Source organism: Benincasa hispida, chromosome 3 (assembly GCF_009727055.1).
Source record: "Benincasa hispida cultivar B227 chromosome 3, ASM972705v1, whole genome shotgun sequence".
NCBI classification, from domain to species: Eukaryota; Viridiplantae; Streptophyta; class Magnoliopsida; order Cucurbitales; family Cucurbitaceae; genus Benincasa; species Benincasa hispida.
The window spans coordinates 35,448,503-35,463,970 of NC_052351.1; the positions used below are offsets into that span (position 1 = coordinate 35,448,503).

General features: G+C 36.4%; 1 protein-coding gene across 1 annotated transcript; it reads left to right on the plus strand.

Moving 5' to 3' along the window:
- The first annotated feature begins 269 nt into the window (after positions 1-269).
- On the plus strand, positions 270-1,310 carry LOC120074441. Its single transcript, XM_039027560.1, has one exon. The coding sequence runs from the start codon at positions 383-385 to the stop codon at positions 1,145-1,147; it is 765 nt and encodes a 254-aa protein (XP_038883488.1). The 5' UTR covers positions 270-382; the 3' UTR covers positions 1,148-1,310.
- The last annotated feature ends 14,158 nt before the right edge of the window (positions 1,311-15,468 follow it).

A 15,468-nucleotide genomic window follows, 5' to 3' on the forward strand; every position in this document is an offset into this window, starting at 1 on the left:
AAATAAAATAAAATTGATCTCTAAAAAATAACCAAACAAATAAAATACTGACTGGTGTCCTTAGGTACAGGTTGTCAGGGTGGGCTACCCTTCCCCTATAGAAATCACGCCATTTTTACTTTTCAACTTTGAGCCACGCTCATGTCAAATCCTACCCAATAATAAACTGCCACGTGTTACCATTTCTTCCACCTTTTGTTTCTTTTTATATTTAATTCCCCCTCCCCCCCCCCAAAAAAAAAAAACAATTTAGTGGGGGACCACTTGCCCACAGTTTCAAGTCCACGTCAGCATCTTCTTCCCCAAACCCTAACCCTAATTCTCCATAAATCCACGAGCTTCCATTTTCACACTCAGAGCTCCAACAATCAAAGATTTTCCGATGGATTTAAAGTTCGTGAAATCGCCGATCCTACACGACCGTGCATTCGCAAGACGCATCTTCTTCCGCATCTTCTTATTCGGCTCCGTCATCTCCCTCATTCCCATCCTCCACATTCTCACTTCTTACGATTTCAAATCCTTCCATTTACCCAAATCCCCACCTTGTCACGCCGTCGCTCGCACCGCCGCCGGAGATCAACTCCCCCGAGGCTCCTACCTGTTTCAAGGCCATTTCCTCAACCCCGTTTGGGATTCTTTCGATTCAGTCCATTGCCAAGAAACTGTGAATCTCACCGTCTCCATTATCAAACTTCTTGTCAATGAAAAGCATCTGTTCAACCACAGCGCTAGAGCTCTGTTCGTCGGAGGAAGTTCTTCCTCCGCCGCATCGATGCTTCAGGATTTGGGATTTTCCGGCGCCGTTGGGGTTGATAAGGGTCGGTTTATATCGCTGGAAAAGAGGGTAGTTGGGTATAAACTTGATTACTCGAATGATTCGTTTGATTTCGTTTTGTTCAAGGGGAAGTTGAAGGTCTCTGTTCCTGATTTGGTGGTGGGTGAAATTGAAAGGATTCTTGCTGGCGGCGGAATTGGGGCGGTGGTTACCGGAATCAGTAGTCCAATATCGATTGGATTGGCCGGGAGAGTGGGGAAATTACTGAAATCTTCTTGTGTTGTGTATTCTGGGAATGTTAATAAGTTGTACATTAGTGTATTCAAGAAGAAACAGTTTCATGAGCTTCCAATTAATTGCTCGAGTTAGATAGGATTAAGGATCTCTAATGAAGGATTAACACAAGAAATTAGAAAAAGCCATGTCTCATGACAGTGGGTCGTTTGGTAGTTGTACATACACAGTAATCGGGGCTCATTAAATTTGTTGCATTGTTATCTTGCTAATATGTTGTTGAAATGGTTAAGAAATTATTTGAGAAGATTGTCACAATGTCATTAATAATTTAACAATTTTTATGTTCTTTGATGTTGGTTTTTTGATCTTCAAATTTCAAAATGTTACCATTATAGTTTTTTAAATTTTAAGATTTGTTTCCATATATAGTCTCAGTTTTAATTTTAATTTTTTTACAAAATACTTGTTTTTAGTTTTTGACATTAATGTTAATCAATTTAAAATAATTTAAAATTAAAAAATCTAGGGACTTAATTGAAATATATAAGGAAAATTGAATTATATACTCATTATTTTAAGAATTAGATATAAACTAAACCCAAACTAAGAAATTAAATTGAGATCAAACTCAAAATTTATATTTTGTTGTCTTTACGAGTGACATGACATGATGTTTATATATGTTAAATCTATCTATACTATATTAAAAGTGGTAAAATGGGGGAATATTTGACTTCCTATACTTTTCAAAATTTCCTTTTTGCCTTTTATCATTAATTTCCTTTTTGCTCTTCACTTAATTTTTTTTAAACCCTTACTTTTTGCTCTTCAAATAATTGTTCTTTTTTATAAACCTCATACTCTTTCATTATAAAACCTTTCAATCCGTTCATTTTAATACATTTAAAATATAACTAATTCTTTATATAGCAGAATGAAACTTTTTATGTGCAAGAATTCTTCATTAAAAGTTATCAGATCCAAAAATGACGTTCAAGATTTCTAAAAGGTTAGTGGTCGTTTCACTTTAGTTTTATAATTTTTTGAAAATTTTGATGATGGACATGAATGAATGGTCATTGAATTCATGTACCATTCATCACCATAATTTATTCAAATTTTCTTACTCTATCATTACACCACAAATTTTCAGGGTTTTAAAATTTGTGTGAATTGAGAATTTTCGTGGATATGATTTTTTTTTTTTTTTTTTTTTTGGCAAAAGTACACAGTGAACAAATCATTTGAAATTTGTGATCGTGTTATGAAGATTAGGTTGGGGCTTCATTTTACTGGTTTTTATTTATTGAAATATAGACTTTTCATTAGACTGTTTTTTAGATTAAACTTTTATATTTTGTTTAAATCTTTAATATACTTATAAGTGGTCATGTTATGGTATCTATCGCTTTTTTCCTTCTATACTATGGTTTTTCTTTTTATTCATCCATAATATTAATTTGCAGATTTCTATTTTGTATTCTGGTTATAAAGATATGTAGCTCCTCAATGATATTTATGCAATCCCTAAGGTTCTTTCTTAAAAAGGTATAATTATTTTTTCTTTTTATTTATACACATAAAAGATACGTAAATCGTTCTGTTTTTAAATTTTGGATTTAAAAGGCAATTTAAAGGGTATTATGATATTTTTATATACAATTTTGTGATTTTTTTATTTAAATCGTGAGTTTTTGTGACATATGTTTGTTCATCTTTATTGGTAGTTTTTGGTATATTATTAAGTAGAGGTTTTATAGTTATTGATATGTCGTTTAATTGTTTTTTAATTGTAATTTGAGAAAAATCTATTTTCAATTGATATTCATATTGTAAAGAGAAAAAAAGAAAGTTGGTTGAGATGATAGAGAAAATCACTAGGATAGAGAAAAAATAAAGAGAAAATAAGAGGAGTTGAAGATATAGAGAGATTTGAGAACATTAGGGAATAATGGAGAATAAATGGAGATATTGATAAAATAAAGAGCTTAAAAATTGGTGTAATTTTATTCTTAATTTTAAAAGTCCAATCATTTATTGGTTTTCTATCTCTATAATTTTAGGATATTTGTCAATAAAATTAAATATCTTTATTCAGCTATGAACAAAATCCATCATAATATTTTATTGTATCTGTAAATTTGGTAATAATCTATTAATATATAGTATAGTTAAATCAAAATTAAATATTATTATTAGGCCATGAACAACTTTCTACTTATTAATATTATTATTCAAAATTAAATATTAATTTATATTAATTCTCTTAATTAATCTTTTTTAGATTCCAAGCCATGGTTAAAGTTTCTTTTGTTATATTTTAATTAGATGAGATTTATTTGATAATGAAAATTCAACCAATAAACTTGAGAATCCATTAATTTATTTAATGTTAGTTATTTCAATCTTAAATTTTTTTTGATTAAATATATATATATATATTTTAGATTTTTAGGCAATGAAGTTAAAGTTTTTTTTTTTTTTTAATAGTCAGCCTTGAGAATCATTCATTTATTTAATGTTATTGTTTCAACCTTAAATCTTTTTTTTTGTCAAATCCTTCATTTGTATCCATTATTATTTTTAGATTCCTAACCATTAAATTTTTTTTGGTTGGATTTTAATTAGATGGGTCTTTATTTTATTGTGAAAAGTCAACACTCAACTATATTCAGTAATTTATGTTTCTCCATATATTAATGTTGTTATTTCAAATCTGGATATTTTCCGCATTTTTGTTTAATTTTTATATTTCATTTTTTTTTCAAATTTCTATTGCATTCTAATTATTGTTTTCATTCTTCCTCTTTGTTTCATTCAATCATATAAGTTTTCTTATATTTGTTTCCCACGAAATAAATTTACAAATACGTTAAAATATTTTAAAATTTCTTAAACTACTGAAATAAAATGAGCTTATAATTTTATTCATTTAGGTACTGTATTATGTAAAATTTTGGACACATATACTAAATGATTATTATAGACAATTTAAATCAAATATGATGGAAAAAAACGGTAACACTCCGAATTTTTTTATTATTAATGTAATTTTAGAAATTTTTATTAATTGATGGCATTTTCGAAATTTTGGACTTAAGTGTAATTGCGAAATTTTAATTATTGACGTTGAAAATTATTCAATTTAGAAATTAATGGCAGGAATTAATTTCAATAAAGAAATTAAATAAAATAAAGTAGAATAGGAAAAGAATAAAATAAAAAGTTTATTTTACTTCCTTTTTAAGTTATTAATATTATTATTATTTTTATATAAAACAAAAGAAACCCTTTTCTTCTCCCTCACGTACGCCCAGCCGGTCAAAGTCATGTCCGTGTTGCCGTCGCCCCAGCCACTTGACCGCCACGTGCCGCGTCCGTCTCCCAGTAACTCGAACCGCCACCATGAGATCCAGCCATGCTGTACCTATTCGACGAAGCCGTCCGCATTAGTGCTACAGCCGCCGCCGCCTCCAGCCAGTCTCCTCTACTGTCCATCGCCGAGCTGTCTAGCCTCTGTTGCGTGGGTTTTCGTCGAACTCTTAGACTTGGGTAAGATCTATTTTTCTATTGGGTCGGATTTCTTGAAAGATTTTTGGATGCCTATTAAGTTGGAATGAAAGTTAAATCAGTCGCATTATTTTGATTTTAGATTTGAGCTTGGGAAATTACTAAAGCAGCTGTCCAGTAGATTCGAGATTGTTCGATTTTGATTTTAGATTTGAGCTTGGGAAATTACTAAAGCAGCTGTCCAGTAGATTCGAGATTGTTCGGCAAGTGCTTTGGTAACAGTTGTGGTCCATGTTGTTGGTTTTTGGGCACACATTGATTACTGGATTAAATGTTGACTTAACTCTTGTATCTTTAAGGTTCTAAGTCATCGTCCATTGGGATTTAAAATTTGTTAAGAGGAGATTTTGGAGTCGAAATCTTTAGAGTGTTTGTTGATCAAGTTTCTTTGGGTAAGATTTTGGGTATTTGGGATTTAGGTTTGAGGTTTCACAGTTATTGTTGGACTGAAATTTAATGGTTGTTTTCGTATGTTAGGGTCGTTACTTCAAATCGCTTTCATCGTTTAGTTGTCTGACTTTATCTGTGAATTTTTTATTAAGATAAGTAATCTTACTACTAGAACTGCCCTCGGGCCAGGCACTAGATGTATGCTAGCATGATAGATGAATATTATGACAGAACAATAGCATGATAGACTGATAGTATAGTATAACTGATGTATGTTCTTGTAAGGGATCTGAAAGATTTATTTGTGTATATAGATACTTGAATGCTAGCGTGAGATGATATTTAATTCCATGAGGTTGTATGTGATCTGAGGATGTTGAGACTTATATGTATGTTGTAGAGCCATGACGTTGAGATGTATATGTATGTTATAGAACCATATTGTGATACTTGTAATGTTAAGATTGTGATAGTGTTCTCACTGATTAGTTAGATGCCCGCTAGATGTTGTGTTTCCTTCGGGATTCACTAGAGGTGGTGTTATCCTTCGGGATTCACCAAAGGTTTTGTTTCCTTTGAGATTCACCAGAGGTCATGTTTTCTTCAAGATTCACTAGAGATGATGGTTTCCTTCGTGATCTACCAGAGGTTGTGTTTCCTATGGGATTCATTAGAGGCGCTGCTTTCCTTCAGGATTCACTAGAGATTGTGGGTCCTACGGGACTTATTAGAGGTAGTGGGCATACTTAACTATAGTAGGATAAAAATAAGTTTTTCATGTATGTATGTGTCCCATGAGGACTAGAGAAGTTTATATGTTTCCACCAGAGATAGGCATCTAGAGGACATAGATGCCTAGCCTGACCCCAGTAGTGGGGTTACTTACTGAGTATTTTATACTCATCCTTTCTCATGTTGTTGTTTCAGGTAAAGGTAGAGATGCACCTGCGATTGATAAGCGGAATTCGTGATCGAGCCACTAAGACCAGTTTTATGCTTCCGCTCATGATAATTAGATTTCTTTTCATGTTTTTCAACTTTCAATTTTGTTGTTTGAAACTTACTATTAAGATTTGTTTTCAGGCCTATTTATTATCATTTATGATTTATGGGTACCCTATTGTTTGTTTTTAATATTTGAATTTAATGAAGGTCTTTTGAATTTACCTTATTTATTTAGCATTTATTTCACTATAAAATAGTGTCGTTTTAAGTTCATGCATGCATGTGTTTAGCAACGACCTAACTTGAGTCCGAGGGGGTCGGGTCGTTACAGTTGGTATCAGAGCCCATGTTTTGGATTCTGAAGACTGACTTACTACGTAAGTCTAGGTAGTCTCTGTGGCCCAGATTCCTCGTCATCGTCAGGTATGTCCTACTAACGAAAGTTTTCAGTATATATATGAGATTAGTGATGTAATGTTTCAGTAGCATGTTTTTCTGAGAAAGACCCAGAGGTAGAGAGCTAATTTATGAGTTCATGACAGGAAATGGCACCTAAACTTAGAGCAAGAAAGACTGTTAAAATCCACGAGTTCAATATTCTTCCCCTCCTGAAGAAGTCAATGGAAAAGGGAGCCGAGGGTAGCCAGACCGTCCCGAGAGCTCTGAATCCACCTATGACCCAAGTGGATGAGAAGGCAATGGATGCAAGAATTAGTGAAGTCGTTGTATCCTCCCTAATGGAAAGACTGTAGGTGCTGATCCATAACACAATGGCAAGACAGACTGTCCAGAATCAGGCTCAGAAGGAATAGGTGCCACTTGAACAGTTGCAGCAGTCTCGGCCGCAAAATAGAGACATGTAGGGACTGTCTCTTGAGGCTAAGCATTTGAGGGATTTCAAGAAGTTTGACCCTCGCTCCTTTGATGGATCATTGGGGGATCCCACTAAATTAGAGATGTGGTTGTCATCAAAGAGATGATTTTCCATTTTATGAGGTGCCCGGAAGAGCACAAGCTCCAATGTGCAGTTTTTGTGCTGACTGGCAACGTAGAAATTTGGTGGCATTCAACAGAGAAAATGATTCATACTGTTGGGGAACTTGCAACTTGGGAGCAGTTCAAAGAGCATTTTTATGAGAAGTATTTTTCGGCCAACACCCGATACAACAAGCAAACAGAGTTCTTGAACTTGAAACAAAGAGTTATGTTGGTAGAGGAATATGAGCAGGAATTTGAGAAATTTCCTACTTTGCTCCTGAACAAGTAGCCACCAAGGCAGCAAGGACAAAGAGGATAAAGGACAGTGACATACCTAAGACAGCTTTTCGTTCGAGGTATGGGCATTATGAGTTCATAGTGATGTCATTCGGTCTGATGAATGCCTCAGCAGTGTTCATGGATCTGATGAATAAGGTGTTCAATGAATTCCTTGACACCTTTGTGATTATTTCTATTGATGACATCTCGGTTTATTCCAAGAAAGAGGCCGAACATGAGGAGCATTTATGAAAAGTTTTGGAGACATTGAGGGCCAATAAGTTGTATGCTAAGTTTTCTAAATGTGAGTTCTGGTTGAGGCAGGCGTCCTTTCTAGGGCATGTAGTATTGAAGGAAGAAGTCTCTGTGGATCCTACAAAGATTGAGGCAATTACGAGTTAGGCTCGCCCAACCACAGTCAGTGAGGTGCGCATTTCTTGGGGTTAGCAGGCTACTATAGACGATTTGTAAAGGACTTCTCTCACATAGCCGACCATTGACTTAGTTGATGTAGAAGGGAGCCTCTTTCATTTGAAATGAGGCTTGTGAGAGCAATTTCCAAGATCTCAAGCAGAGGCTGGTTTTAGCCCTAGTTCTTATAGTACCAGATGGATCAGGTGATTTTATCATTTACAATGATGTGTCCAAGAAGAGGTTGGGATGCGTATTGATTCAGCAGGGTAGAGTAGTTGCTTACGCTTCACGTAGTTAAAGAAGCATGAACAGAATTATCCCACACACGACTTGGAATTAGCAACAGTGGTTTTTGCTCTCAAGATCTGGAGGCATTACTTATATGGAGAGAAGATATAGGTCTTCACCGACCACAAGAGTTTAAAGTACTTTTTCACTTAGAAGGAGTTGAACATAAGGCAAAGAAGGTGGTCAGAGTTGGTGAAGGGTTATGACTGCAAAATTTTGTACCACTTAGGAAAGGCAAATGTTGTGGAAGATACCCTAAGCAAAAAGGTGGCTCATTCAGCAACCCTTATTACTAGACAGACTCAATTGTGCAAGGAGCTAGAGCGGGCAGAGATTGCAGTGGTAGTGGAGAAGGTCACGACACAGTTAGTGCAGTTGTCAGTGTGGCCGAGTCTAAGGCAAAGAATTATTGATGCGTAGCAATGTGACCTTTATTTAGAGGAGAGGCTTCGTAGGGTGGAGTCAGGCCAGGATGGTGAATTCTTGGTATCAGCGGAAGATGGTCTCCTCTATCAAGGACGTTTGTACGTGCCAGAAGATAATGATATTAAGAATGATTTTTTGTCAGAGGCTCACAGTTCCTTATTTTCGATTCATTCCGGCAGCACCAAGATGTATCAGAACTTGAAACGTTATTATTGGTGGAATGATACGAAAAGAGAGATTGCGGAGTTCATCAGTAAGTGCTTAGTGTGCCAGCAGGTAAAAGCCCCGAGGCAGAAACCAGTAGGCTTGTTACTATTAGGGTTGATGCCTTAAAGTCTCATGTCCTGTAGTTTGTAAACAGTTTGTATGAACGTTTGTGATGTATAATATATGATATTTTACTTCATTTATTGATTTTTCTCAGTTGAATGTTTTACTTACTTTACCACAAACCATTAAACCTAAAATCCCTGGTTATCTTGATGTAAGTTAAGCATGTATGTGGTGACATACAAGTGAATCATGTCTTAAGTGATAACCAAAATAGTCTGTAGTATATGGATAAAGGAGGGAAACCTTATCCTGATAACGCTATGGATGCGATCCGCTTTGTGGAATGGTCACAAGTGTTGTGACTTTTCACAGATGGTCTGATCCTAATCATTCTTGTAGAAGACATGTGAACGGGGGCGTTCTATACAAAGAGTTTGTATAAGACCTGACCACAGAGTGTTAACATCTCGTTATATAACACCGTTCATGATAGAGACTTCACTTCACTAGGATGACCATAGGCAACATGACCTCAATCCTGAGTGAGTTGGGAACTCCTGCCATTTAGGGCGCTCCTTTGATTTGAATGGGTGCGAGTCGCCAGGTGGCCGAATCAAACCTACCAATTTGGGGATTCGTCTGATTTGGGAGCTAAGAACTCAGCTACACAAAATGGAATTCACTCCTTCCCTGAAACAGGGGCAAGTAGATAGATAGCTCCTTTAAGGGCTGATTCCAGGGCTTGAACGATGTGGCTCCACATACCTTCTCTTGGCCCGAGAGGTGTTCACACATAGTTAGACTATGTTGTATTGTTCATTAGAGGAATCGGTGGCACTTAAGAAGTGAGATGTAACTACAGGGGCAAAATGATAAATTGGTCCAACTATACTTACGAGCATTTTTTAGGTCATCCGATGGACACAAAAATATATCTGTGCTACGAAAAGTCAAGTTGTTGGTCTTTAGTGGAATGTCTGGCAGTTAACGGATGGTGGATCTTGTGGCTAAAGAGTTTAGTTAGCTATTCACATACTGTTGGAGCTTCGAGCCATAGGTCCATAAGGTCTCCTTGGTAGCTTGGATAAAGTTGAGAATCACTTTTTGGGTGAGTTTGAAATGTTTAAATTGACAAGAGGGAGTTCGATTATATATGATATAATTGACTAAACGTATGAGATACATTATTTTGGAGGAAATGGATATAAATAAGATTTATACCAAGTAGAGGAGAAATTACTATAATAGATATATGATATCAAACTATAGGTTAAGAATATAATATGATTATATTCATTATTTAATTAATTAGGCGGTTATGAGATAATTGGCCGAGAATTTCTCTGGAATCGTGAGAAAGTGGGAAGATCAAATTCGGTTCTTGTAACTGGAGAATAAAATGAAAATTGTTTTTATTTTGTAAGGACTTTGAAAATTCGTTCAAGGTGTGAAAACTTTACGATCGCTTAGCGTTGAGAGCCTATGTAATAGCGCCTATCGTCCTAAATGATCGCACACCCACGCACTAAACGATTGCACGCGATTTCTAAACGATCACTTACGCGCCGAGCATACCTAAACAATCACTTACTATTTGCTAGACGATCATTTAGTTAAACCTATACAATCGCGTACCTTTTCCTAAACGACAAGCATCCGACTATACGATAGTCACCTACTATTTCCCACTTGCTTATTCGTACTACACGATCGTCTTTTCTTCCTCCCTCTACCAATTCCATCAAAGTCCACCCTTTGGATTCTCACTTCAACAATACCAAGGGCTTTGAGTGGTGGTGTCATCCTCGGTTGCTGTTGGTTCGTGTACTGTCAATCGTCTAGACAACTGTGGTGCCATTAGGGGACTGTTTGCTGGGCGATAAGAAGAGTAGAGCAGTTCGCTTCCACTAGACTGAGTTCGAGTGAAGATTGTCTTCAACTGGTACGTTTACTCAGTCTTTTGTATTTTATTTGTTAAAGTATGCCTATAATTAGTGTTACAATACATATCTATATGTTAGAATGTTTGTCTGGTAATTCTGTCATAATGAAATCAGAAAGATCTGCATCCGCTCATGGATATTCTTGTTTAAAAGTTTCTTCAATTGGTATCAGAACCAGGTTGTTGATATTCTAATTTCATTGATGCAAAGAATTGCTTCTACATTCGTGGTGGGTGCATATCTGCTCTCTGTTTAATTGTTAAATTATTTTTGGATTTGCAGATTAATGGAGTTTTCTAGGATGAAACCTCGGTTTGATTAATTCTTTTCCATTTTTTGTTAATTGTAAAGGCCCCTACATTTTTTGGCATAAATAATTGTTATCGAGTCTATAATTCAAAGTTAGTTTGAGTCTTGAGTCGTTCGTGAAGAAGTTCAGAGCAAGGGTTGTTGTTCTTCGAGGAAAAAGACGATCAAGAGTTGATTGGGTCGTGTAGACGATGGGGTAAGCGATCACTGAGTATCGGATGCTCGAGACATCGGATGCTCGGGTGTCATTTAATGCGCGCACGCACTAGACGATCATTTAGCTTAGCAAACTTCATCGCTTAGTAACTGACTAAACGATCGCGAAGCAAATTGCACGGTAAATCGTTTACCTTTCATCGCATTAAGCGATCATATAGATGATCAGGCTTCGCAACCTCGTTCTCGTCTAAGCGATCGTTTAGCAATTCGCGCTATCGTCTAGTGTGCGTTAAATGATCGTTTACTGCGGCGTTTACTAAACGATGGAGTTTTCCCCAGCAATTCAAGACTCGGTTCGCCTGTGAATCGGTTTGATTGATAAAAAATGTAATAGATAGAGTTATTTCATTCCAGTTTTGTATAGGTTCATCCCAATCCATTAATCTTTGGTTTATTACATGAGATGTGTGGTTAATTATATGTTATATGGTATGCATATATAGTAAATTTCACCTTAGATTATGCAATGGTCATGCATCATCTCTTTATTGTAAATGTTATAATTTAGAGAAGCATGATTTAATTATCTAAGATCATGCTCATGCATCACATAGTATAAGAGTTATATTTATGCATGCATAAAAAGCATTGACATGCATCATCTTTATATTATAATTGTTATAGTATAAGGATGTATGAAAAACATGTTTGCTTGGTTATTATGCATATATAAAATTTATGTATAGTAATGACCGACATTGCATGAAGCATGATACATAGGTTTCCTTATAAGCGTTATAAACACCTAGTTATGCGCAATGTGTTGTTTCTTTTTAAAGGTTAAAGAGAAATTAGCACTAAAAACCAAGAAGAAAGACATGCATGCTCACTTAAGTTTAATTCATGGTTTTAAAATATTTAAAACTTGGATGACATAGACCTAAGATCATGGTTCTAATATGATTAGCAACCCTTAGGCTTTAATCTTTTAATCAGTTTAATACGATTAAATTGACTAATAAAAGGTTAAAGTGTAGCAAATCTATCTATAAGGGACCTTTTGTCTAAGGCAGGTTCTGTCTAGGTTGGGGTATTTAAGTTGACGGAAACGTAACACCCCTACCTGGAAACTTACCTAAAAAGGTAAATTAGATAGATTTGATGCATGCATGCAAGTTAAGGACAATCCATTAAAGTGTTTAAATGTGACTACTTGAACTTGTTCATATTTCATAGACAAAAGTTGTTTATGAGCAGACTTAAAAAGATGACTTAGACTAAAATCAGTAGCCGGATTGTCTAGGTTAATGAACCCCTAGGTGGAACATTCAATGGAAGGTACTTAGGGCATATAATGCTTCATTTAAACCTTTCACGTTTCTCCTATATAGTCCACACCGTGAGATCTACCCTCGGCCTCGCGGCACCCTGGGAGTGTCCCCCTAAAGGATGGTGTTTGGGTAGGTCAATATCAAGGTGGAAGGAGAGAGTGTTCATAGTAAGTGGAAGTGGGAAGTGCAATAACATATCCCACGGTCTCCCTCATTGGATTGAATAAAGTTACTGTCCATCGCCTTGAGGCACCCTAGGAGTGTCCACCTATAGGATGGCAGTTTTATGCGTTTGTTTATTTGATCTCCTGAAAGAGGATAAGGTTACTTATTCTCTTGTCTAATCTGATTTTCCCCTACGGTGGACTCATTAGGGCAGGACTCTGGCACCAAAAGTGAGGGGTCACACTTACGCGGAATTGTCAAAAGTTAACAGTTTTGGACCAAACAAATGGTGAATGTTAGGTTCAGTTCCAAGAGTTAGTTCTGCCTAATGGTTAAGAAGGTCTCATCCCAGTGAAGGGGCATCTGCTCACCCCACCGGTGACGTTTGTTCTGCTTCGCTAGGACATCATTGCAAAATAGAAGTTTTAACACTTAGGGTACTTGAAACTATTTTGCAAGATTAATTGGTTAAAATGTGGTTTAGCAAAATCTAATAAAAGTTTTGTTCGTTTTTCAACAAGAATTTTTTAAAAATAGCCACAACCACAATTGCTTTGCTTAGGGCCGAGAAATTAACTGGCAATAATTTTTTGATATGGAAACACATGATCACGACGATACTAATCATCGAGGATCTCATGTTTGCTCTTACGGAGGCCTGTCCTCTTATTCCAGCACCGAATGCTGCTCGAAATGTTCGGGAGGCATACGAGCGATGAACACAGACAAATTAAAAGGCCAGAGCCTATATCTTGACAAGTCTTAATGACTTCTTGGCCAAGAAGCATGAGCCCATGGTCTTAGCACGTGAGATCATGGAGTCCCTACGGGGGATGTTTGGACAATCATTTGAATAGCTCAAGCATGAGGACAATCATTTGAATAGCTCAAGCATGAGGCTCTTAAGTATATATTCAACTCCAAAATGGAAGAAGGCATCTCTGTTCGTGAACATATGCTTAACATGATGGTCCACTTCAATGTGGCGGAGTTGAATGGGTCTACCATCGATGAGGGCAACCAGGTTAGCATAATTCTACATTCATTGCCGGAGAGATTCCTGGTTGTTAGTAATGTGATTCTTATCAAAGTGAAATATACCCTTACAACTCTCCTCAATAAGTTGCAGACCTACCAATCTTTACTGAAAAGTAAAGAGAGGAAGAAGGCTGAAGCAAATGTTGCTTTATCTTCAAGGACATTCCATAAAGGTTTGAACTCAGGAATGAAGTCTGCATCTTCTACTTCTAACTCTGCAAAGGGGAAGAAGAAGAAGAGCGGTAAAGGGAAAGGGAAGGCGCCTGCTAACCTACCACCTTTGCCCCAAGAAGGCATCCGCTGCCGGTTGAAAAGGGAAAATGTTTCCACTGCAACTAGGATAGGCACTGGAAGAGGAATTGTCCTCGCTAGCTGAAGGAAAGAAAGGCCGCAAAGACTAAGGCCAAGGTAGATAAAGGTAAATATGATATACTTGTACTTAAAACTTGTTTAATGGAGAATGATGATTCTACCTGGATAATTGATTCAGATGCCACTAATCACATTTTTTCTTCTTTTCAGGGGATTAGATCTTGGCGACAGCTCGAGGCTAGTTAGATGACGATGCGAGTAGGCACCAGGCATGTCGTCTCAGTTGTGGCAGTGGGAGGGATCCAGTTATCTTTATAGAATAGGTTTCTTGTTTTCAATGATGTATATATTGTTCCTAAACTTAAGAGGAACCTTATTTCTGTAAAGTGTTTGCTGCAATGTAAATACACTATTTCGTTTAATGTGGATAAAGGGTTTATTCATAAAGATGGTGTTAATATTTGTACAGTCTATCTGGAAAGTAACATTTGTACAACGTATCTGGAAAGTAACTTGTATGTGCTAAGATCGTTAGCCATAAGTTCCTCCATAACACAGAATTGTTTAAAATTGTTGTAACTCAATCTAAACGTCAACGAAATTCTCCAAAAGAAAATGCCCAACTTTGGCACCTTCGGTTAGGGCACATCAATCTCAATAGGATTGAGAGATTGGTGAAGAATGGACTTCTAAGTGAGTTAGAAGAAAATTCTTTATCGGTGTGAGAATTTTACCTTGAGGGTAAGATGACTAAAAGACCTTTTATTGGAAAAGGTTATCGAGTCAAAGAGCCTCTTGAGTTAGTACATTTTGGCCTTTGTGGTCCTATGAATGTGTGAGCCCGAGGTGACTATGAGTATTTTATCAGTTTTACTGATGATTACTTTAGGTGTGGGTATGTTTATCTTAATGACTTTTTCATTGGAGGTTAGGTGAGCTTGTCGATGGCTAAGTTGTGGTCCTTGTGATGAGGTTAGGCGATCATGATGTGCAAGGCAAGGCATAGCTTGAGGTTATGGCATGGCTAGACAAAGGCGAGTGAAGGCAACCTAGGTGATGGCAAAAGGATTGGCGATGGGCTTGTGCAAGTGACCAAGGGGATTATTTTTTGATGATGGAAATAAGTTATTGATCTGCCGAACTGGGGATCAGGTAATAGATCTTTAGCTGTTGATGCACTTGTACTTAAAGTTCATCTTGAGCTTTTTAAACCTGTTTTAATTATGTTTCTCTTTGTCTTTTGTATAGATTTTCTCATGAAAAACTGTTCCGTTTAATCCTATTGTTGCTTATACCATTGATGCAATTACAGAAGGGCCCATCTTATCTATTCGATATTCCTTAGACTTAAAGATTATTGCAATACAAAGCCTGAATCCTTCAAAAAGTTCAAGAGTTCAAAGCTGAAGTTGAAAACGCATTGGATAGACAGATTAAAACACTTTGATTAGATCGAGGTGGAGAGTTTTTGGACTCGACATTCTAGGATTATTTGATAGAACATGGAATCGTTTCCTAACTCTCAACACCGGGTACTGATAACGTGCATTTCTGCCCGTCAAAAACTTGATGCGTTATTTTATGAAGTGAAATTGTGGATGAAATACGTTGAGCACTCAAGTTTCCTTAGCAG

Bases quoted from the DNA above. Each gene is read 5' to 3' on its own strand.
- LOC120074441 (XM_039027560.1), top strand. From the start codon at position 383: ATGGATTTAAAGTTCGTGAAATCGCCGATCCTACACGACCGTGCATTC.